The following is a 24,301-nucleotide window of genomic DNA, read 5'->3' as shown; positions in this document are numbered from 1 at the left end:
AAATTGATGAAGAATGAATCTGATAAAATTCTGCATTTGTAAAGACTGCAAGCGATCGTTTTCCTCTCACTCCTGCCGGTTAGAATGTAGATATCATCAATAGTGAATCTGTACACATGGACATGCCCTTGACCAAAACTCGGCACAATGGAGGAGTCGTTCACAATCTGGTGCACTGTTTTGTTTTTCTTTTGTTTTGTTTTTCTTTTGTTTTGTTTTTCTTTTGTTTAGGGTTTTTTTGTTTTTGTTGTTGTTTTGTTTTTTTAGGTCGGATCCACTAGAGGTCGCTAGAGCACTGTACAGAAAACCGATTTGACAGCTTGTTATTACAAGAGGTGAAGTCAACAGATGAAACCAAACTGTCATGTAATTTTGGGAGCTTGAGCTTGGCGATTGTGGATCTGTTAATAATAAATTGTTTAAGAATATAGTTCTGGGTTTCATGCCTTTATGGAAAGATTCTCTTCGACACGGGCCCTCGTCTTTACGGTGTGTTTCAGTTCTCATCCATTCATGGACTGTCACTTTTTTTTTTTTGTAATTGTTACGCTGAAGCTAATTTTCGCTTCAGCCAATGAACGTACGTATGCCAGCGGATGTGGTTAGCTGGAGAATTCCACCAATCAAGACGAAGCGCCCTTCTTTTTAGAGGCAGGACTTTACCCTCTGAACGAAAGTTGGCACATGTCAATCACATGCAGCACTCGGCCGTGATTGGTCCGTCGCTATGAATGAGGTGGGTCTTAACGACACTCGCCGTGTAAGCTACTTGAAATTCCAATGCTAACCAACTTTAGCCAGCTTGCTAACGTGTAACTGAGCGACTGTGAAGAACTACATGTAAAGCGGTATAGCTGGATTTAAATACATAAATGATACATATCTCCAAAAGAGGTATATTGTAAAATTCGTCTTCATGCTTGCTACTGCGCGTGTCTCTGCTACTGCAACCAGGACATGTCCAGTTAGCCAGAACGCAGCACTCGGTGGATAACAAACCCTGGCAGAGCTAGCCAGTCAGCCCGCTTGGACTGGGTCTGCTTTGAGGGATTTGAACAGGTTTCTTCGCTCAGTGGACAGTGAAGCCGGATGCTGTGACTACCATGAGTCCCGCAGGCTGCCCTCATGTCAACGGCTTCAAAGTGGACAACTGGAAGCAGAACCTGAGGGTCATTTATCAGTGTTTCGTGTGGAGTGGTTCAGCTGAGACCAGAAAACGCAAGGTAACGTGTGTTTAGAAGGGACCCTTAATGTACGACAGTGTATGCGTGTGTTTGTGTGCTGAGCTGCCGTCGTGTGCGTAGATAGTTCTCCGCCCTTCCACAACAACAGACGGTGAATGCCAAAGTACCGCTTTCCCCCTCAGCCAAATACTATCCAAGCTCAGAGACTTGTTTTAGTCTCAGCGTGGCGCCTAAATGCCACTCTGAGCACCTCACCACAGCTGCAGTGTCCTCAAACTGATGCAAACTACTAGCATGTCACCCAGTTAACCCCCTCTCCGCTGAACGTTAGCTTAGATCAAAGCTAGAGTCCGCATGATGGATCAGCAAGCTGATGATGTGCATGTGTTTGCACTGGCACTGCGCCTGCTGTGGCTCCACTTCCTCCCACCAGCAGACCGCAGGCCAGTGTTACACGGTGGTGTTTCCTCGCTTATTGGGGCACTGATGGCTCTGAAATCAGCCAAGTACTTCATATCTCTTGTCCTCATAAACCTATGATAACAGATATGCAGCATGGCCATGTTTGTTCAGCATTACAGGATCAACGAGGTTTAACAGGTAAAGCAACAGAATGTGTGTTCAGTTACGCTGCAAGAGGGAATATCATTTTTCTTTTCCTTTGTTTATTTTTTTTAAATAATCATGCCATTACTTAGACATATAGCATGTTGTGTTTGCATTATCTGTGTGTATACTACACTGGCTTAAGTCTAGGAGACATGTATACAGAAATAAATGGTGCGTATGCAGATGGTATATGTGCTGTATGGTCTCTTCCTGTGCCCCTGGAGGGCCAAAATCCCTTCTTATCATGAAATATGTGGGACACCTCTCCAATCAGACACATGCTTCTTATGGGGAAACTGTTACACCAGGCGGTTCTGCTCCACCTGTCATTCACTTGTTTTCTTTTTATCCAGCTGGAGAAGTCTGTTGACAGTCATAGATTAGATTTTCCAGTCTAGTTTCAGGTCCAAGACAGTCTTTAATTTGACCCTGAACAATATTTCAACCGCAAAGTTTATCCATACATTATTGTTATTCAGCGAGCATTGGCGTATCCAGGTATTTTGGCTTGCCACTCACACTCTGCACCTACACTGGGTCGCTGCAGGGATGCAACAAAGGGAAAGGACAAGTATTGTGATTCCAGGGCCATTCAAAACAACAATGGCAAACAAATTGCATACATTTTGACAGTCAAGCAGCAACACTTGAAAGTGTTACCTGTGAAAAATACAGGTCTGACAACTCCTTAATCACCCGCTTGCCACTCTGTGTCGTCCATTACCTCTGGCGTCAGCCTCAGCACTGTGTACATCAGACAGTCCGCTGACCTTCAGATGTAGATTGAATGCCAAGTATTGGTTCACCTTTAGAATTCAAAGGCTCAGTTCTTTCACTCACTTCACTGACAATCACACAAGTGTTTTATCTCATCTGAATTGCGCCAACATTGAATTTTATCAGTCTACTGCAGAGTAAAAGCGCGTTTTTATTTTCACCGCAATCCTAATGTGATCTTTTTACATTGTAATAAAACATTGAACATTTTATTTTCTGTATATTAAACATAGCCAAAGTTTCAAACAATGAGGTCAGCATATCCTCTGGTAGATCTTGTGTGTCAGAGGCTTCAGGCAGGTTTTTTTTCCCCTACACTTGTCTGTATGATGTCAGTAAGAGCAGATATTCCTAATATGGTCAAGCATACGGCTCTGGTTGTTAGCACAGAAGCTCCGCCCACCTACTCTTCAGCTCATCTGTTTATGAGGCGCAGCCAGTCAAATAACATTGTGCTTGGGAGCGGGAGGATAGAGAACTAAAAGGGATCATTTCAAACAGTGGAAGAACTCAGCAGCTGCACTTAGGCCCAGTAAGATTTTTAAAAAAAGGATTATTTTGAACTGTGAAAAATGCAGACCCATTAGCACAGCACAGGATTGACAATTAGGACCTGGACATAGCCCTTTTTAACAGCCAGCATAGGCTGCTCAAGGGACCATAAAATAAGACCATGTTTTAAAATTGGTGAGTCACTACTAAACGTCAGAGCTTAGCAGATTTAGCAGTATTTTCTGTCCTCCTAAGGCTGTCTTCTACTAGCTTGTGCCACTGCAACACAAAGTAGATTTAAAGTGAAAGAGGCCCTCTGAGTATCAAACCCGGAGCTGGTGGCAAAAATAAACAAGGTCAACAAAGTATTTGCCATTACGACAGTGACAGCTGTTGCTTTAAATTTAAGTTCAGCTTCATTTTTTAGCCCTCTGTTTTTTGTTTTTTTTTGTTGTTGTTCTTTTTCTGTGTTGAACATTTACTCTTTCCACTAGTTTCAAGGGCACACACTCCAACAACAACCAAATCTTAGTATCAGACATATCAACAAATCAGATTTACCTGGGTGTTTTCAGTGGCACAGCTGACATTTATGCCGCAAGACTAAATGTTGCAAAAGAGAGAGATGACCGTAAAACGGGTCTGTTATTTCTTAGTTTGCCTGGGACAAAGGAGGAAATAATTGATTAATCTTCATAAATAAATATCAGTCTGTTGTTTGGGATGGCAGGCTACCACATCTTTTCCCTAAATGAATGAGACAGGTGTCGCTGCATGGGCACACAGTGTAATAATCTTCTCACTTTACACTTTTCTAACTAGCAACTTTACATCCCATTACCATCTCCAGTTCTCCCCGCCTACTGGTAGCTCGTCTCTGACATCGCAGCATTTGGAGGAATATGACACAGTTGGAGCTTGGCTGTTCTTCGGGTGTTAGAAGAACCACAAGGCTTCTTAGTACACAGTACACAGTGTTCTAAACCATAACTACTGCGCAGTGTATATGTGCTCAGGCTCTTACTGACTTGGGATGTGGAGATGTAGAGCAGAGAAGATGACACAAATCCTACATGAATACAGCGTCCTTGGGGGACTAGCTAAACAGACGTGCACACTGTAACAATGACAGCCAAAAGAATGAGTGACGAAAGATTGTTGCATATTAATGGGTATTTTCATAATTCATGTGCTGTCCGAGCAGTTTTGCAAGGAGGGGTGTGTGTGTGTGTGTGTGTGTGTGTGTGTGACTGGAATAAGAATGTCTTTTTTTTTTTTTGTATCCGTGTCCCACATTTAGACTCACAAGAGAAGCATGTTTTTAAATCATGAACAGCAGAGGTGGTACTCAATGAGGAATAAGCCCAGATGAAAAGTTTTTAATCTAGAGGGTTTTAGGCTTTTATTTTGGTAATATGGATCTCAAAAAACACTGCATGAATCAAGCAAATGTGTGACATTTGTCAGAACCCTCATCTGTTTAGTAAGACAAGGTTGGTAACCTATGGTAACAACTATGAAGCTACTGCTTAGCTGTACAGTGTAAACTGAAATGGGTGGGAGGTAACTGTGTGACCTCTCTCTCATCCTTGTGATCACAGTAGTTCCGGAAAACCTGGCAAGAAGCTTGTTTTACATGGCACATATATTGACTTAAATAAAATTAAACTATGATAATGAAACCTATTTAAATCACAGTGTGTACTCTGTGGTTTAAATAGATTTCAAACACTTAGATTTCATACACTGTCTACAATGTCTAATAAGTCAACTTCAAATGATGTAAAGTTCTGTACAAACGCTGCCAGTATTTTAAATTTAGTTGCACACTGGGACTGTCGTCAGTCTACACAACTATGTATATAGATGTGGATAGAAACGGCACAAAACTCTAAGGCTACTACTTACTACTTCTTACTTTCTTCCCCATTCTGAAGCTTTGTTCAGCAACTTCAGAGAGACGTCTTTAGGCATGCAGAAATGTTCAGAGCACTAAGTTGCTATCATGCAAATGGCTAATTAGGTAACGATAACAAGCATTTTAGTTGTGTCTAATAAAGAGGCTTGTGAGTGTGTTTCACACATGTTGTAATTTTTCTTAAATTGTTCAACTTTTTGATTCAATTCTGTTTTATTCATACAGTGCCAAATTACAGTTACCTGTATTGTAAGGTAAAGCCCCCACAATAATGGAGGGAAAACCCCCAACAATGAGACGACCCCATATCAGCAAGCGCTTGGCAACAGTGGGAAGGAAAAACTGTCTTTTAAACAGGATGAAACCTCCAGCAGAGCCAGGCTCAGGGAGGGGTAGCTGTCTGGTTGGAGGTGACAGGAGATAGTGATGGTAAAATAAACTAGAATCGGGCAGCTAGCTTACCTACAGCACTATGAACTATATGATGCCAGATGCCATGAGAATCTCTGCCTTTAGAGATGTTAGTGTTTACTCCTTTTTTTTCTTTTTGCAAAGCCAGTCTAGTTGTTTCTTCTGATCTTTATGCAAAGCTAAGCTAACCTGATTATAGAGGAGGAACACAATAGTTTTGAGTTTTGTGAAGGAAAAGGTTTATTTCCTATAATGTGAAAATGTCCTTTAAATAAAATCTACATGCAGTTTTAACTTCTCTTCATATTGGTTGTATTGTTTTATTTATTTATTTTTTACTTCTGTTGACATTGATAATTTAGGGTTTTAGACTTCTTGGTCATACACGTCTAAATTGGGCACCAAACTGTACTGTCACTCTGCCTTTCCATTTCATGTATATTAGCTTACCAGTGTAGATCTCTAAGGTAGAGTTTCCATAAAATGCCACTGATATCAACCTGTCTCATGATTCCAGCTCTAATTTTCTTCTACATTTCCTCCTCTTGTCTTTGTGTCTGATGCTCTCCCATATATCATCCTCTACCCGCTTTCCTTTCTCTCCTGTCTTTTCTTATTTTCCCTGCACTGCTCTTCTTAGGCATTGCTCATTTCTTCCCACCTCCTTATATTCATGCTAGCTCATTGGCATGCCAGCTTGTCATCTGCATGCTTTTGAACTGTTGCTATCTACCCTCCATCCACAGTCACGCCGTCCTTCTTTTTTTTTTTTTTTTCTTTCCATGACTGCCGAAAATAACGAATAAGAAACACAATTCATATTTAAGAGGTGCATTTTAGGCTTAGGTGAATTTTATCCTGATTCTGCACTTTAAGCCATATCGCATTAAAAAGCAGAATGCATCATGCTTTGTAGCTACATTAATGCCTTGTAGGTTTTTGAGCAGTGTTCATGCATTTAATGTTGAAGTCTTACATCGACCTGCATTAAAGAAATGTTCCGTTTACTTCATAGAAAACACACAGTAGATGGGAAAAATAGCTTTTGACATCCAGAAGTGTAAAATGATGTGTTCACTGCAGCTGCTTAGAAATGCCAGGCTTGACGTCATGTACAGTAGATGACCGATGACCTTGGCATGATGACGTGGTGCATTTAAATGAGCTCTTAAAAACTTTTCGTTGTTTTGTCTTAGATAAAGTCTTACAGTGATGCTGCTCACACTACTTGGTGTTCAGTTTTTCTGTTTGCAATGACCAGGCAGAAGCTGAGAGACTAGCTGATGACCCCACTAGGGAAAAGTGGTTGCTGGAGGTTGCAAGGTAAATTGGCTGCAAAGCATTGTACAGTGCTGCACCAAAAAATTCTTTGTGATTGCCTTTTTGTCACTCGCAGATTCCCGCAGTTGTCCATAGCTTGCATGGAAAATGCTGACTTGTTTACAAACACTCACCAAGTGCTTGCTGAGTCGTAATGAAACTATGAAAAGTGTAAAAATGGAGAAAAGTCATCACCCTCTTTCAAGTTTCACTCTCTCTGTGGTTAGTTAGCAGGATTTTGCAGTTTACAATTAGACCTCTCTTATGGATACTATGCAAATCTGCTTGTGGCCAAAACCATCCGCAGCAGGTTGTTGGTTTGTAGCACCCTCTTTGCAACAGATTTCTTTTCATTTCTATTGTTTTAATTAATGTTGATAAACACTACAGGACATCCCGTGATAAATACAAGATCCATTGTTTTGCAAAGTTAAGTTGTCCAGCTGTTGGTTTGTACAAACAAGACACCAATCATGCATTTTGGAGTAGATGGTTTATATTATCATAGCTATTTTTCTGTGTTAGGCAATGTTTTGTGTTGCTATCTATGCAGTTCTTTCAGTTTGTCGTATGTTTTAAGCTTGTTTGTTTGTATCTGTTGTCTACAGAAGTTCCTTAGATGCTAATGCTACACTGTATTCACAATCTAATACTAGCGCGTCTTTGCAGAGTGTATTAGGTTTTGCTGACTTCTGGTACAGCTACAGAGGCTGAAGCATATTCATGTTTCTATGTTCTTTCTGATGTGTTCAAGTGGCAACGTGTGGACTCCAGGAAATTCAAGGTCTGTCTCATAGTGCAGCAAAAAATGTGAATGCTTTTGTAAATAAGAGATTTCAGGTTTTGATCTGAGCACATCTGTAGCAAACAAATATATAAACACATGCTTTTATTTTGTCACTGAAATTTTCAACATAAGATGTGATAAAAGCAATTGCCATAGTTACAGGAAATCTGCATTGTAACCTACGGCATAACTGCAAACCCCTCTGAACCCTACGCCGTAACACGGGATGCACATCACAAAAAATGTAGCTACACGGGTTGGCGCAGCCCACAAGTATCGTGATTGGCCAGTTCAGCTCCATCAAGTTTTTGAAGTTTTGAAGTTTTAGAAAGTAACAATCATCATCTCAGGACAATGAATAATCATCATAGCAGCAAAATAAGGAGTCACAAATGTAACAAATTCCTGCAGGGAGATTGCAGAAACTGTCAGACTGGATGTGAGGGAAAGCACAAAGGAGTAATATGTTTACACCCGTAAACAACTGATCACCACAAAGAGTGGAGACCCAGGTGGGGGAAAGTCCCAGCAATTAATTTTTTTCTATCGGCATGTAAAACACGGGGACTCATCCACAAGATGATTTACATGTAACACACCAGAACACACATAAATGAGGTCGGCCACTTACGTAGGTTATGTCATGGGTTCTACAAAGATTCATCCTTGAAGTCTGCTGTTTCAATTTTTATTTTTATTTTTTTAAAGTGTGGAGTACAAGTTTGAGAAGATTCATACAATCGTTTCATCTTCTCTCTATTTTTGTCTCCCTCTCTCCCTGCTGTTCCTCCTCCCGCCCACCACCCCTCCCCCGTCTCTTTCAGGCCAAGTCATGTATCTGCCACATGTGCGGCGCCCACCTCAACAGACTCCACTCCTGCCTCTACTGCGTCTTCTTCGCCTGCTTTGCCAAAAAACACATCCACGAACATGCCAAGAGCAAAAGGCATAACCTAGGTATGACACACACAAACTTACGGTCCCATACTAAGCTTCCTCATTGTAACAAACATGGACGATATCCACACAAATGCACACCCCAGCACAACACCATCGGGGCTAATTATACAGCCAGCAGTTAATGGAGGTATAGGCTAGTGGCACTGCATTGTAAACACCATGCATTTGTGTGTTTGAGACTATATTTATAAGCAGCTTTGGCTTTCTTATATTACTTATATTAATGCTTTTATTTCAGCTGTGACGCATCTGTGGTTTTTGTGAGGCATTCGGAGCCACAGGGGTGTGAGCTGTTACGCAAGCGAGTGCAACATAAATGCAATACTGCCTAAAAGGCTTCATCTCAAGGGGCTTTGGAAAGTCACCTGTGTATTTTGGCCTCACGCAGCCTATTAGAGGGAAAGCATGCAGTATTGAACTTGCTAATGAATGGGCACTGAGGTCTGTCTTGGTGGCTGAATTAAAATTAAGCACATTTCCATTTTAGTTGGTACACCTCCCTGCTCTCCAAAGCCTCTCTCAAAATCCCTGCAATCATTCAGCGGTGTGGGTATTTATAAGCAAGAACAATGAGATCTCTCTGAGCCTTGTTGTAGACAGGATTAATATTGCAGGTCAGTGAAGGTAACACAAAATATCACGAGCCATTGTTTTCAGTGATAATCTGTATATTTTTCTCCTTTTAAAATGACTGAGCAGGCTTTTACTTTGAGGAGCCAAAGCAAGCGCGCTGTATTTCTCACCACAGCTCGCACGGAGGCTCCTTAGTTGGCCTGGGCACACACAGTAAGAAAACGGGAAAGTTGTATTTCAGTTCAATGAGTTATATATTTACAGGAAACAGACGCGATCTGGACAGCTCCAGATCTGAAGAAAGACGTGGGTGTTTGGTGAACAGTTGGTTGTTTTCGCCCAGTGCTTCGACTCCCACTGGGAACACAGCCTGTGATAATCAAAACATTGCTCAAAAATGTACCAAACTGGTCAATATCAATATATTGAGAAAGCTGCTGGTAGTACCTGAACTCATACTCAGATAGTATAAACAGCTGCTAAAGAATTCTGCTGTGTGCAGAAATCGCTGCAATTCACATCTAAATGGGTGAAAAATAAAAAGAAACACCACTGAGTACACTATCCTTCCTCCCTGAACTATGTGTCTTGCAGCAGGCCTGAGACTTTCTGTGAAAGTTTGATATGTTCTGAAACTCCCATTGGCGCTTGAGTTAAGTGGTGATTGGGGCCCTGTTCCAGAAATCAGATTTAACAAACTCTGAGTTCCAGAAAGGATGATCAGAGTTAGTTTAGTCACTCAGAGTAATGAAAGAACGCCATCGTCGATGGAGCTCTGATACCAAGAGTCACCATGGCAATGGGTAACTAACGATCAGAGCCTTCATTTAAACCCAGTGGATTGAGGAATATCATGTCAGTGCCGACCGTGACATTTATCTAAAAATGATAACAAGAAAGGGGGAAAACGTGCCTTCCCCAGTTAAATAACAAATCCGAAGTTAGACGTCACGTTAAGCCTTTTTTGTGCACCATGACCCTGCACACAGGGTTCATAGCATTGCGATGCTGTTTACAGGGTTACACGGGTGTAATATAACTTATTCAGGAGTCATGTCAATTTGGGCTTAATGAAGTTGTTTCTAAAGCAAATGGCAAATGAAAGTTTGAGTGATCAGAAGTGATTCTTTACTCTATGGAAGTGCTGATCTCAGCTAGTGACAAGTACATGCTCCATAAAAACATCACAAAAGACTGAAACACAGTGCATTATGTACAATCAATTATTTACACATTCACACTGAGCATGCTAACACTGGACCTGGTGTTAGCAGTGTACTATTAAAGCTGAGGGAGTGTAACTTTCATCGCAGGTGTGCAGATTTTATTGTAAGTTGTGTCATCATGAGTAGGGCTGTTCGATATAACGATATATATCGGATGACGATATAAAAACGTCTATCGTTTCATTTTACGCTATCGTTTGTTTCGTGGTGTTGCAAAATAAACTCTTTACATCAATATTTTTTTCATCGTTTTGATGGTCACTGTAGTGGCTATATTAATTTCTTAAAGGTCTCTCTTTCTCTTATATTTTATATAACCACACTACGGACGGACAAGTGCCTGTTTTTACGTGTTGTCGTTAGCAACAACGACGGTAAAACCATCGCATGTCCGCTTGTTTAGTTTCCACATAAACCTTTCACAATAAAGCTCAATATCCTGTTGAGACTTTTCAAAATAAACGGAATCACGTGACAAAGTATGCAGAGTATTGACGGATGAGAAGCAAAAAAAGAGTCGTCAGGTGCTAAAAAAGTAAACCTTAGACTCAAACGTTAGAACAGGCTTTTCCCCGCAGCACGCCGTGTAATAAATACTCACAAAGAAAACGGTGGCCGTTACAACTTATGTCTAAAAATGTATAGTTTCATGCATCTGTTAAAACACTCGACTCCGGGTACACGACGCCCAGCTGGAAAAACTTCACCTACCCGAGATTCACAGAATTTACAGAAAATATTAAATTTTTTGTGATTTATATCGTTATCGGACGATAGATGTTTTATATCGGGATATGAGATTTTGGTCATAACGCACAGCCCTAATCATGAGTATTGAACAGTTGTGTTGCACAAGGAAGGTTGGTGTTTTTTGTTTTGTTGCTAACAATCCGCATTTGTTTAAATGGCTCAACCAATACCCAATAGTTTTCCTAAGAAAAGTCTTAAAACAGAACCTGCCTCGAGCTGTAAGATCCAAGATGCCTCCTGCTTGTTTTACTGGTTAAATAATGTTTTTTCTAGACTGGAAATCCAGCTTCATCTGCTGCTCTCTGACACTTATACAGTTGACATCAATTAATCGTCTCACTCCAGCAAAAATAGGCTGTGCTAAATGACAAAACTATGGAGGAGCACAAAGCTTTTAGACTCGGGATTATTGTGTTGCTAGAGTCGATCACACAGACATTTGTACAACCTTTTTATTGCCTTTGATATTACCGAAAGCATTAAAAAAAGGGGGCAACATTTAATTACACTGTAAACGGCGTATTATCTGCACCAAAAGGCATCATCCTGTTAGTGTGAAAGCGTCGACACCAGCTCGACACCCAGTATCTTTCATTTTTTATTCTCCACATAATGGAATTACGGCTGTTTTGAGCTGCAAGTGGAGTGCGTTACACTGCAGCGTTGTGCAGGAGAGCGCCGCCGTAGCAGAGGCACCGAGGGTGTCGCTGACAAAAGGCTGGATTTGGCAGATGTTGGAGAATCTGTGCTTTGGTTTTTATCAAGCCTGCTTTGCTTTATCACTCGGCTCAGGAAGACCCCCTGCGGGGTGTGTGGATGTGTGAGAGAGAGAGAGAGAGCCACATAAACTGTTAGCTGCTGAATTAAATTCTGCAAAAATTGTAAGAAATCATCTGATAGAAGGGGAGGGTAAGGTTTTTTGTTTTTATTTTAAAGAGAGAGACGCTCTCAGCAGGCTGATGAGGAGGTAATTAAGTCGTTTTTAATACACCCTGTGGAATTAGCCTCCATTAAACCCGGCCCCTCCTCCTCACCCTCCTTTCTGTTCCACCTCCTGTTTTTCCTTTGCATCTCTTTCATCTGCTCATTTTACAGACGTCCACCGTTCTCTTTGCCTCCTCGTGTCGGACTCCTCCCGCTCTCTCACCACTGTCCTCTTCTCTTTCTGCCCTCTTCTTGTTCCCATGGTTACCCGATGACCCTTTCGATATTCCGAATTGTTCGAGGATTTCCTTTAATTTCACTCGGCACCGTTACAACCCCACCCCCCCTTCAGTCTTTCATATTTGCCTTTGCTTTTCCTCACCTCCCTCCATTCTTTCCTCTATACCTACAGAAGATGACAGCCAAGAGAGAGGCCATCAGGCAGGTTGTTATGGCAACAGCAAACAGGTTGCCGCAGGGTACAGAGCAGGTGAGGAGAGAGAGGTAAGACGGAGTGGAAGCACTGTTTTGGGCCATGAGTGAGCATTTAAGTGAGTCTGCGATGGTGGGAAATTACCCAGAAAGGCGGCGTCCTCACCTTTTGACTTCCCATTGCTCTCTCTATCGTTTCTGGCTGCTGTGAACACATGGCTGATCTGTCAGCAGATAAACCCTTCTGCCTGCCGTCGCAGCGTGACATAAATAGAATAAAACTGAGAGGTGAAGCAGTTAGCCTTTTACACAGTTTGCAGCAACACGCAACCCTTTATAGTCTCGTGAGGGTCCCTGCATTTGAATAAAATGCCGTCTTCTTCTTTTCTTTATGTGTCTGTCCAGCTATCGACCTGCTGTACGGGGGAATTTACTGCTTTATGTGCCAAGACTACATTTACGACAAAGAGATGGAACAGATCGCCAAAGAGGAGCAACGGAAGGCCTGGAAGATGCAAGGTACAGCAACTTTAAACAACGCACCAAGTGACTTTGACCTCAGTGGGACATTTCTAAACCAGAGCTCACCAAGCAATGACCCTTCTGTGCTCAATCACTGCATTTTGAGATGGCAGCACATATGCAATATTAAAATCCACACTGCGCTGCAAATTCTTTAAACTCCTGGTCTTCATTATCCAGCTTATTAACCTGATTAGATGTAAATTAGCATTTTGCAGTTAAAGTTTTTATAGAGTTCAGTTTTGATGTGCTAATATTCATATGAATGATAATGCTGTATCGCAACATTGTTTCTAATCCTCTTTAAATGTGGATTTTTATAGAGCAGCTGCAGTGGGTTCATGCATATGTAGCAGTGGTCAAATGTGTTTATGGCAGCCCTCTAAGCTTGAACAGAAAGATTCAAGTCTTCAACCTTTAACGGCAAGTGTATTTTGTGAGCGTTTGAGAATTAATCAGTGTGATTTTTATTTAGTTTTCCCCCCGAAAAACCCAAATAGACAACACAAAAATGCAGAAAGTAGCAAAAATGATAGAAATTTTAACTGATATATGCAAATGCATATTTAATGTCTTTTTTCTCATTTGTAAGAAGCTTCGGTAACCACGGCAGTTTCAAAATTATTGTTTCATGGTTCAGGCTACACAGGTTTGTGTGTCCGTGTAAATGTGTTCCAGGTATCGGGGAAAAGTACTCGACGTGGGAGCCGACGAAGAGGGAGCTGGAGCTGCTGCGTCACAACCCCAAAAGGAGGAGGATCACCTCCAACTGTACAATTGGTTAGTCTCTCTCACACACATACGCACATTGACATCACATCAAAGGTGAAGCAACACCATCATCCATCATGTTTTCACACGTACTCTGCAGCCCGGATCTTGTGAGAATGTCTGACACACTTTGGACATCAGCTGCTCTTTAACCTGCCAGCTTCTTACTGCAAAGCCTGTGTGATGGCAGCTGGCCCCGTGTGCTAATTGCAGAGCTAACTTTCTGCTTTACCCATTCCTTTAATAATATGAAAAGCTACTAGCCACAGCCACAGGGTGATGCAGAGAGGAGATCTTTGTTGTAGTGATGATGAATATTGGAGTGAGGCAGTGGTGGGACCTTCAGTATGTCGAGTGAGTGAGGAGAGCTGGCATATGTTTAACACCTTGCAGCAGCCTGCAGGGACGTGCTCCAGCGCCAGCAACATCCCTGGCTCTGTCTAAGATGAGGGGAATTACAGGGCTGGCTGCTCATCCATGAAAAACACTACAGCCTTCTTTCTTTTCTGCTTCCTGTCTTTCCTTCCACCTTTTCTCCTTCCTCCTCCTTTCTCTCTCTCTCTCTCCCACCTCTTTTGTCTTTTTTTTTAATTTATGTGGTTGGTTCTGCTTTAATCAGGCAATGGTTTCCCTGTATGCAGTCCACTAGTGCCTTAGAGACATTGCAGTGTGTGTGTGTGTGTGTGTGTGTGTGTATAACAGCATTGCAGCCTAGCTGCCACACTGCAGCAGCCACGAAGCCTCTTTTTCTGTTTATCCTGTCCACACACTTTTGTTTCCTTGAACTGCGTTTATTTCTGTTTTCCTTTGCTGTCCCCCTTCCACCCGCAGGCCTGCGCGGGCTGATAAATCTGGGCAACACGTGTTTTATGAACTGCATCGTCCAGGCGCTGACGCACACCCCACTGCTGCGAGACTTCTTCCTCTCGGACCGGCACAAATGCGAGATGCAGAGCAACTCCTGCTTGGTGTGCGAGATGTCGCAACTGTTCCAGGAGGTACTGCGTCTTTGATTTTTATTTTAGTAGTTTAGAGAGGACAAGGAGATGATTCAGAAAGTGTCATTTGAAAACACAAACTCCTCCCACCCCCTCACCGCAGTTCTACTCAGGCCACCGCTCACCTCACATCCCGTTCCGCCTCCTCCACCTCGTGTGGACCCACGCCCGTCACCTGGCTGGCTACGAGCAGCAGGATGCCCACGAGTTCCTCATCGCAGCGCTGGACGTCCTGCACAGACACTGCAAAGGTCAGACGCACAGAGACGATATAATAAACAAGATGAAACGACCATCAAAGCTGAGACATGTGACTTTCAGTCAGACATGTTTGACACGGAGAGTTAAGAGGCTGAAAACACATGAGAGGCAGTATTGATTCTTTTGGATCTCTTGTCAGTTTATAAGCACAGTGGGGATTTGTGAAGTTACACAGTAAGGCTTTTAGTGACAGTGTGCTTTAATGTTTTTGGTGTGTGTGTGTGTTTTCATTGTGTCCCTACAGATGACAATGGGAAGAAGGCAAACAACCCAAACCACTGTAACTGCATCATTGACCAAATCTTCACAGGGGGCCTGCAGTCTGACGTCACCTGTCAAGCCTGCCAGTAAGTGTGTGTGCGTCTGTGAGAATGTGAGTGTGTGTGCAGGGAAAAAACAACTTAAAACCCCACTGATGCCTCACTAGAGTCTGTATAAAGAGATTAAAGTGTACAGTTCCATCATGAAGACACCAAACAGCCACAAAACAGGCTTCACTTGTCTGCATCAGAATGTGTAATGGCCTGCCTCGAGGTGACCCTCCTCCCCCTCCCTCCCTAATGCCTCCGTTCTCCTCTATCATTCACATACTGCACCATCAATCACACACTTGGTGAACTGCTACACTGCAGCAACAGGAACAGCCTTTCATGGCATGTAAAGTTGATCTCTAGCTCCACCTGGTGGTTTGCGGAGGCAGTTGAAGCTCTGAGTGGACTAGCCCGCCTTTTTTATTTATTTATTTTTTTAACTGATCTGTTATGTGATTAGCTCCTATTTCCATATAAGTATTATTTTCACACTCTGGGGCATTTTTGCCTTTATTTGGCGTGGCTGAAGTGACGAGTAGACGGGAGAGAGCAGGGACACGCTGCAGAGGCCACGGGTCAGACTTGAACCCAGGCAGCGGCATTTCTGGGTCACTGCACTAAGTGTAGCAGTTTGTTTGTTAGTGTCAGAAGAAGTTTTAAGCTTATTGTCAAGTCATGCTTAGCTGAGGAACACAGCTGGTGCCTCTCCAGTGGGGAAAAAAGAAATCAGCAGTAAATCCACAATTTTGTGATGCCATCCATCCGTTTTCTTCCACTTATCTGGGGCCGGGTCACAGAGGCAGCTGCCTAAGCAGAGAATGCCTAACCTCCCTGCAGCTCATCCAGGAGAAGACCTGGGTTTTTCCAGGTGGGCTGGTGTAGGTGTAATCACTCCTGGGTCTGCCCTGTGTCTCCTGTAGTGCATGCCCAGGACACCTCACCCAGGAGGCATCCTTGCAAGATGTCTAAACCACCTTAACTGGCTCCTTTAGATGTTGTAAGTGGCAGTTCTACTCAGACATCTCCAGTCTGTCTGTCAGTCTCCTGCTTCCCTCTTCCCATTACTCATGAACAAGACCTTGAGATACTTAGCAACTTATCCCTGACCCGGAGTGGCCACGAGATCCTTTTCCAGCTTCCTGCCTCAGACTTGAAGTTGCTGATTCTCATTCCCACTGCTTCCCACTCCAGTGTGAGCTGGCCATCACCTGACCAAGTCAACAGGACCACATCTGAAAAGATCAGAGATGAGATCCTGCAGCCACTAAAGTGGAAGCCTTTTGCCATTTTAAATCCATCCCTATAAAATTTGACTAACTAAAAGATGCTGTAGAGGAATGCGGTCCTCTTTTTCTTTTTGTGGCAGCTCTGGAGAAAGTCAGACATTTCTGCTTTGACCAACCATAACCAGACTGTTGCCAGTCAGTGACACTATTCAGAGCTTTCATCTTCATGGTGAGGAAGACTGCTGGATTAGTCTAGTGTGCAGTGGAGGTCCTGGGTGTAGCAGTCATCTTAAACAGCCATCAAATTTGATTAAAGCTCATGTCAGAACCAGTGACATGGCTCTGAAAGAGCCCTTGTTCTGATGACACGGGCGGCTTTGTGGAGATTCATGGCACCAGGAAGTGGAATTATTAGAGCAAAGAGATGGAGCTAAATTTGACAGAAAGCCAGTGATACATCTTGTAATTGTGCTATGGCCCCTTGGCTTAACAAGAACACTATGCATTACAGAGAAAGTAGGCAGAACAATAGATGATTTAGTGGAGCTGTTAGAGAGATAACGGGGTGCAGTTTGGAAAATGGATATTAACTGAGCAGTGTTTGTGTTGGTGTTGCAGCTCTGAGCAACAAACTGCTGGGTTATAATCCAGCTGTTCCAAATGACTGAAGATACGAACAAGGTCACAAATATACCATGAACCAGTAGGATTTGCTTTATGTCCTTAAGTCTGTGAAGGTTCTCAGTCATCCAGGTCATCGTAGTCAAAGGAGCTTGCAAAGAAAAGCGTCTGGACTTCTTTAAGTTGCTTGAAGACGTTTCACCTCTCATCCGTGAAGCTTCTTCAGTTCTAAGGTCAAATGGTGGAGAGTCCCAGATTTAAACCTAGTGAGAGTTTCCCCCCACAGAGGGACAAAAGGACCCCCTGATGATCTTCTACCTAATCACATGAGCCAAGGTGTGATACTGGGTGTGGGTCCCAATCAGCCAGGGTTTCGGGTGAGCTCATTGTGAAACCTGGCCCCACCTTATCATGCGAATTCCTGAGGTCAGATGGCCCAGAATGTGAGTGGGCGTTAAGGTGTCTGGGGAGGAAACTCAAAACTGGATTATAGATGGCAGACAGTTGGTGTCGTAAACCACAGCCTCTGTTCAAAGATGGTCGCTCACAGTGGACATAGATGTCTTCTTTCACTCCTCTTTCAAACCATCTGTCCTCTCTGTCCAAAATGTGAACATTGGCATCCTCGAAAGAGTGTCCTTTATCCTTAAGATGCAGATGGACTGATCTGGCTGATTGGGACCCACACCCATTTTCACACCTTGGCTCAGGCAATTAGAGGATCATCAGGGGTCCTTTTGTCCCTCTGTGGGGGGATACTCTCACTAGGTTTAAATCTGGGACTCTCCACCATTTGACCTTAGAACTGAAGAAGCTTCTCGGATGAGAGGTGAAACGTCTTCAAGCAACTTAAAGAAGTCCAGACGCTTTTCTTTGCAAGCTCCTTTGACTTTGTCCTTAAGAATGAACACACAGTGTTACCAATTAATGTTCAGCTGCAAAAAACTGATAAATAGACCACCAGTGGAATTCTTTGGCTTTCATTTGTTTGAATGTTGCTTAATTTTTATCTTAAATTCACCTCCTTTCAACACAGTGGTGTACTTTTTCCAGTCAACTGTTTTTTTAAACTGCATATTTACACATAAATAGTGTTCATGTGAGTTAAAGCCTTTTTTAAAATTCATAACCCTTTTGTCTGTGTGACGTCAATAAGAACAGAATAACCTTAATATGGTTGTCAGTAACAGTGGCTCCGCCCACCTGCTGTTTGCACCTCCTGTATTTTTGCAAGAACAGAAATTATCCTTTAAAGCAAACTGTGAAAAAAATGAAGTTGACATCAAGTGATAATGAGCTTGTGCTGATGTTTCTAATAAAGAAGGGGAAGAAAGTGAGATTCTGGGTTCATCCAGTTCTTTTACCATTTCTGGATGATTGTACATTGGGTATGATAATGATTATTTTGAGCTGTGACTTCTCAAGAGTAACACTTGGAGTTATAATTGACCGTGTCACGTGACATCCTGGCATCTGTTCGGTTCCCAGTGGTGTTTCAACAACTATAGACCCATTTTGGGACATCAGCCTGGACCTGCCAGGCTCTTCCACACCATTCTGGCCCCTCAGCCCCGGAGGAGATGGATCAGCACTTAACGGAGAGAGTCACACCACTGGAGCCACAACACTGACAGACTGTCTGCGCAGGTAACTGACATACGAAGAATAGATCAGAGAGACATGATCTGAAACGTCAGGATTGAGCTGTAGTCATCAGCATTAAAAGATAAACATGTGGGGAGTTTTGTCTGTTTTGTGGTTGTAAAATGAAAAGAATAATTTCAGCGTTTTAATCAGAACAATCCTACATGCTCTGCAAACTCAGAGACCCACCATTTAGCCTCATCCCAGAATCATCATGAGTGTCACATACTCTAAAACTGTTCCTACCCTTCCTGACAGGGGAAGCAGCAGCACTAGTCCCCTGGTACCAAATCTCCCCCTCTGTTGTCCAGGTTCACCAGACCAGAACACCTCGGGAGCAGCGCAAAGATCAAGTGCAGTGGCTGCCATAGTTACCAGGAGTCTACCAAGCAACTGACGATGAAGAAGCTGCCCATCGTGGCGTGCTTTCACCTCAAAGTAAGAGAGGTTACATTTGACGGCTAATGAAGGGAGATATTTATTACCTGTTCTAACTCGTGGATATGTGCGTGTGCTCGCAGAGGTTTGAGCATTCGGCCAAACTGCGGCGGAAGATCACTACTTATGTCTCCTTTCCTCTGGAGCTGGACATGACCCCGTTCATGGCCTCTAGGTGAGCACAATCTAAAAGAAGGCTGGAAGCTGTCAAAGAAAACCCAGTAAGGTGCATAAAAACTAGAAGCTGCTGTGTGCATGCTAGGCCTCAATCACAGTAACAACTGTGTTTATATGGACTTGTGTGCGTCCAGTGTCTTTTCTTTTAAAAAAATTGATTTTTGGTCATAAACTGATTTTTGTCATTGATGAGCACAACCGTAAAGACTGATCATTGCAGCAGAGTCTGGATGACGCCTGCATTTCCTAACTCATCAATCAGCTGGAAAAATATGGAGTACATTACTATGTGCTCATATCTAAATATGTTTACATCCTTACTGTGCAAATGTGTATGTGTACTATATACAACACTCAAAAGAATGAAAAGAACACTTTGAAAACACATCAGATCTCATTGTGGGGGGAAAAAAAATCATGCTCGATATCTGTACTGGTGTGTGTGCTGGGAACTAAAGTTTATACCACATCACTTGATGGAAATGAAAATTATCAACCTACAATGGGGTGAATTCAAAGAAACCCCCAAAATCAGGAGGAACCCAGGACCCACTGTACCAGGGTAGGGTCTGAGAGTGGATCCAAGGATTTCATCCTGATACCTAATATCAGGGTGTCGTTGCCTAGTCTCTAGAGATCTGTGAGTCCTTTCATGGATGTCCCTCCCCAGACACCACAGATCCATCACCAAACCGTTACAGGCAGCATAATGTCCTCCACGGCTTCTCCAAACTCTTTCACGTCTGTAACGTGTTCAGAGGGAACCTGCTCTCATCTGTGAAAAGCACAGCGCATCAGTGGTGGACCTGCCAGTTTTGGTATTCTGTGGCAAATGCCAGTCAGGATCCACAGTGCCAGGCAGTCGGGAACTCAGGCCACCTTCATGAAGTCTGTTTGGTCAGAGACATTCACACCAGTGTCCTGCTGGAGCTCTGGCAGGTGCTCATCCTGTTCCTCTTTCTACAAAAGGAGCAGATACTGGACTTGCTAATGGGTTAAGGACCTTCTACAGCAGTTTCCCAACCACTGTGTGTGCCATTAGAAATGATCAGGTGTGCCGTGAAAGATTATCTGGTTCCACCTGATTAGTACTCTCAGCGACCGGCTTGAGTAACGAGCAGAACAATTACATTCTCTTCTATTCTCTTCCATTACTAATTAAATAATTGCCAACTGCCAGTAAAATAGAAGAAGAAGTTACATAATAGTCATGCTGACCTGGAGAAAACTTTTTTGACATTAGACAAAACTTTCTTCTTTTTTTTTTTTTTAACACTTTATTTGTAGTTTTCCAATTATCATATTATCATTCTTACTATTTTACAGATAACCACAAAACAACAATCCCCACAGATCATAAAAACAGATAATACCAAGACAGGAAAGAGGAAACAAACAAACAAAAACAACAACAACAGTCTAATGTGAAATATGTGCCTTGGCTCCAAAAGGTTGGGAAACGCTGCTCTACAGCACTGTCGGGCTCTCCTACAGTAACTGCCTGCTTCCTGGAATCTCCTCCATGCTCCTGAGACTGTGCTGGAAGACACCGCAAACCTTCTGGCAACAGCACATATTGATGTTTAAATACCTGTGCAACCTCTTTAGGGTCCAGGTATCGCCTCATGCTCTCAATAGTGACACTGATCTGAGCCAAAACTAGTGGGGAAAAAAAACAAGCTAGAAAAAATGTGAGAGGCCTGTAGAACTATTGTAGTTTTGGGGACTCAAGTGCATCTTTCATTAATTTTATTAACAACAAAGCAGCTGACACTAAATAACGATGTCCTCTGCTACTTAACTGACCAGATATTTCACTGGCTTGATGCTATAATCTGATCGAAAAGTGTTCTTTTCATTTCTTTGAGCAGTCACAGTCGCTTTGCAGTGGATGTTAATTTGTGTAATACATCAGAGGAAACTATTCTGCTTGAAAGAACAACAGTTGGTATGTCGTTACTGAGTCTCTGCCGTGTGTTTCAGTAAAGAAAGCCGGATGAATGGGCAGTACCAGCAGACCGTGGATCCCTTCAACAACGACAACAAGTAAGCAAAGCGACACGTTTGCAGCATCGATTCCACAATGATCCAAAATGACCAAACGTATATTCTCATCCTTCTGTCACCTGACACAGTGAGCCTCGTGGAAACTCACCTGACAGGTGCAGCAGGGCTTCATGAAGCGCATGTTTATAGAAATGTGCTGTTTTTAATCATCACAAACTGTGTGCTTGACTGCTTCTTCTTTTCACTGGTCTCACATAGGGCTGCCACGATTAGTCGACTAGTCACGATTACGTCGACTATCAAAATCGTCGACGACTGATTTAATAGTCGACGCGTCGTTTGAAGCTTTGTAAGATCACAAAAGACGCAGGAATAAGTAGTAGGATTTAAGAGAGTAATAACGGACTGAAACAGAAGAGGGCAGCACTGCATGTACAAGGATGCCAGCTGCCGTTAAACCCCGAAGAAGAAGAAGCTGTGTCCCAGAATTCATAGCGTGGCCCTGCTCAGTTTCCAACAATGGCGGCAGCTAGTTAGTTTTAATATTACTCTTATTATTCTTTCTGGGTCACAAAATAAACGTTTAACATATTTTCAGGCGGGAATGTAGCTGTGTAAACCTCAAATATCTGCTCAGTTTATCAAGACACCACATATTTTCAAAAGCGCTCCGACGTTTTCGGAGACGTCTGTTACCCACTAGCTCGATAGCTAGCCAGGGGCAAGGCTCACTAGTGCCCGTGAGAACACCGGACTCCCGGCAAATTGTTTTCAAACCCACCGCCGTCTTTCGCTACTCAGGTTAAACATGATATATAAGTCACTTAGATAACTTAAAAATGTTATTGTTTGGCTTTTTTTGTATTTTATTTGTTCCTGAGTAAATCGGTTTGGCTGAGATTAAAGTTATAGTTTTTACACAGCTGAATAAACGTCAAGCAGACAGCTGATTATCAGAAGTGTGAGATGCTGGAGAATATACTCCTGGTGTCCTGTTATATTTTAGATAGCAAAGAGTTTATTAAACTTCACCGAAACAATCTATAAATTTCATTAAAATTTAATAAACTATCATGTCTTTATTTTTAGTTAGCACATACCTTACACACTGAAAGCTGTAAGCTAATGATAGTTATATAAGAGCAAATGCATGCTGGTTGTAAGCTGTATGTTTGACGTCCAGTGGATGCATGATCTGATTAGTCGACTAATCGCAAAAATAATCGGTGACTAGTCGACTATCAAAATAATCGTTTGTGGCAGCCCTAGTCTCATAGCTACATTCATTTCACTGGGTAGCATCCACCACCTCATTTGTTTGCATGGAAATTAGCCCAACAAAATAGGAATTATGAATTTGCAAAACTGCCTGTCATAACAGCTAAGCTGATTATCTGTTAGCTTCCAGTGTCTGGAAAAGCCATTTACAATGCTGCAGTATAATAATAGTCCTTGTACAAAAACATGGTGAACTGGGAACAATAACCTTTAGTGATTTCTAGGCACAACATACTGAATCAATAATTGTATAATGTCCCAGTACACAGGATGAGCATTACCTCCAGTGAATGATCAAAATATTGGGATAGTCGAGGAAAATTGGTAATGTGGTAATCAGGAGCTACAGAACGACACGCTGATGCTGCTGCTGTCCTAAAAAACACCACAGGCGGGCTTCAGCTTTCTCCCAGCCAGTTATAAGTGAAACCTGAATGTTTTTTTGAACAACAGGAAAAGGAAGCTTGATAAATATTGAGAGCACATTTTTAATCACGTGAGAGCGAGATCAATTTGTTTGTGCAGTCACTGTTGTAGTCCTGGCTAAACTCACAAAACAGCTGAAGGAAATGGTGTGTAGGAAGGAAGTCATTATGAATTGAGTAAAAGCCAAACTGCAGCTTGTTCTGCTCTCTTCCTGTCGCAGGTACAGCTTGTTTGCAGTGGTGAACCACCAGGGGACACTAGAGAGCGGCCATTACACCACTTTCATCCGACAGCACAAGGACCAGTGGTTCAAATGTGACGATGCAATCATCACCAAGGCTAGCATCAAGGATGTTCTGGATAGTGAAGGGTGAGAACGTCAAAGAGCTTGAGACACATTTTTGCTTTTGTGTCTCTGCTGCTGACTGACCTCGTGGTGCTTTCATCTCCTCAGGTACCTTCTGTTTTACCACAAACAGTTCCTGGAGTACGAATAAGTCCCTGCATCAGCACGGCCTGCAGGATGAGCTGAGGGACGACGCAAGGGTTTGTTTGTAACAGAGTGATGAGAAAGGCAAAGAAACACGTTGTCATTGGCAAGTCCCACCCTTACTACACACCAGTCTAGTTACTCTGTGTGACATGCAAGAAGGACACTGTCTGCTGTGCAGGAGAAATCCAACAAATCTGACTGGATGGGCCCTAAAGGAACTTTATGTACTTGAATTCAGGGGATGAAGAAGAAAGCAGCAAGTCTGTGTACAAGTCTGCTAAAAAAAAAAAAAAAGAAGAAGAAGAAAAGAAAAGGAGTGCAGAGTCCTTCTACATTTTTGTTCTCTTATCAGACACAAATGCAAGAGAAGCTTCACTTGATCACAAATGCTGTCCTTCACCAATGTCTTGCTACATGCTTCTCGCACAGCTGCATATGTAGGGGAAGAAGCAGAGCAACAGCTTTACACAGAGCTACAAGGCTCTGTTGTGATATTTTTCTTCCCTCCTCTCTTCAAGGCAACCTTCCGGACACAAGCGCACTTGTCTAACACAGCTACGCTCCTCCAAAAGACCAAATATTTCAAGGGTGGAAGTTGTCTTCGTATGCTTTTTTTTTTTTTTTCCCAGAGTGCAGCTACTGGGGAAGGGAAAAAAACATGTTAATCATAGTATTGTGTCTGAAGTTTATTCCATTTTTATTACTTTTGAGCTTGTAGTTATCGCTCAGAAACCATTTTCCCTGCGAAGGACATGAAGGATCTGT

The 24,301-nt window shown here is 42.6% G+C and overlaps 1 protein-coding gene and 1 long non-coding RNA gene across 2 annotated transcripts in view; one reads left to right on the top strand and one right to left on the bottom strand.

Annotated features, from left to right (window-relative positions):
- The first annotated feature begins 64 nt into the window (after positions 1 to 64).
- usp22 (ubiquitin specific peptidase 22) lies at positions 65 to 23,999 on the top strand. Its single transcript, XM_085171575.1, has 13 exons — positions 65 to 1,223; positions 8,323 to 8,455; positions 12,769 to 12,882; positions 13,564 to 13,665; positions 14,488 to 14,654; positions 14,758 to 14,905; positions 15,160 to 15,262; positions 18,562 to 18,720; positions 19,029 to 19,155; positions 19,239 to 19,330; positions 21,316 to 21,378; positions 23,264 to 23,413; positions 23,498 to 23,999. Exons 1-13 carry the CDS (start codon positions 1,104 to 1,106, stop codon positions 23,538 to 23,540), a joined length of 1,521 nt encoding a protein of 506 aa, XP_085027701.1. The 5' UTR covers positions 65 to 1,103; the 3' UTR covers positions 23,541 to 23,999.
- The window catches only part of LOC146513128 (uncharacterized), a 57,832-nt gene continuing 43,907 nt past the window's right edge, over positions 10,377 to 24,301 (bottom strand). Inside the window, exon 2 of the long non-coding RNA XR_014875891.1 lies at positions 10,377 to 10,912. This is a non-coding gene — a long non-coding RNA (uncharacterized LOC146513128). The remainder of the gene's footprint in view (positions 10,913 to 24,301) is intronic.

The sequence above is a fragment of the Neolamprologus multifasciatus genome, chromosome 8 (genome assembly GCF_963576455.1).
Source record: "Neolamprologus multifasciatus chromosome 8, fNeoMul1.2, whole genome shotgun sequence".
Lineage (NCBI taxonomy): Eukaryota > Metazoa > Chordata > Actinopteri > Cichliformes > Cichlidae > Neolamprologus > Neolamprologus multifasciatus.
The sequence above is the reverse complement of the archived record's forward strand: the minus strand, read 5'-3'. Positions and strand labels throughout refer to the sequence as shown.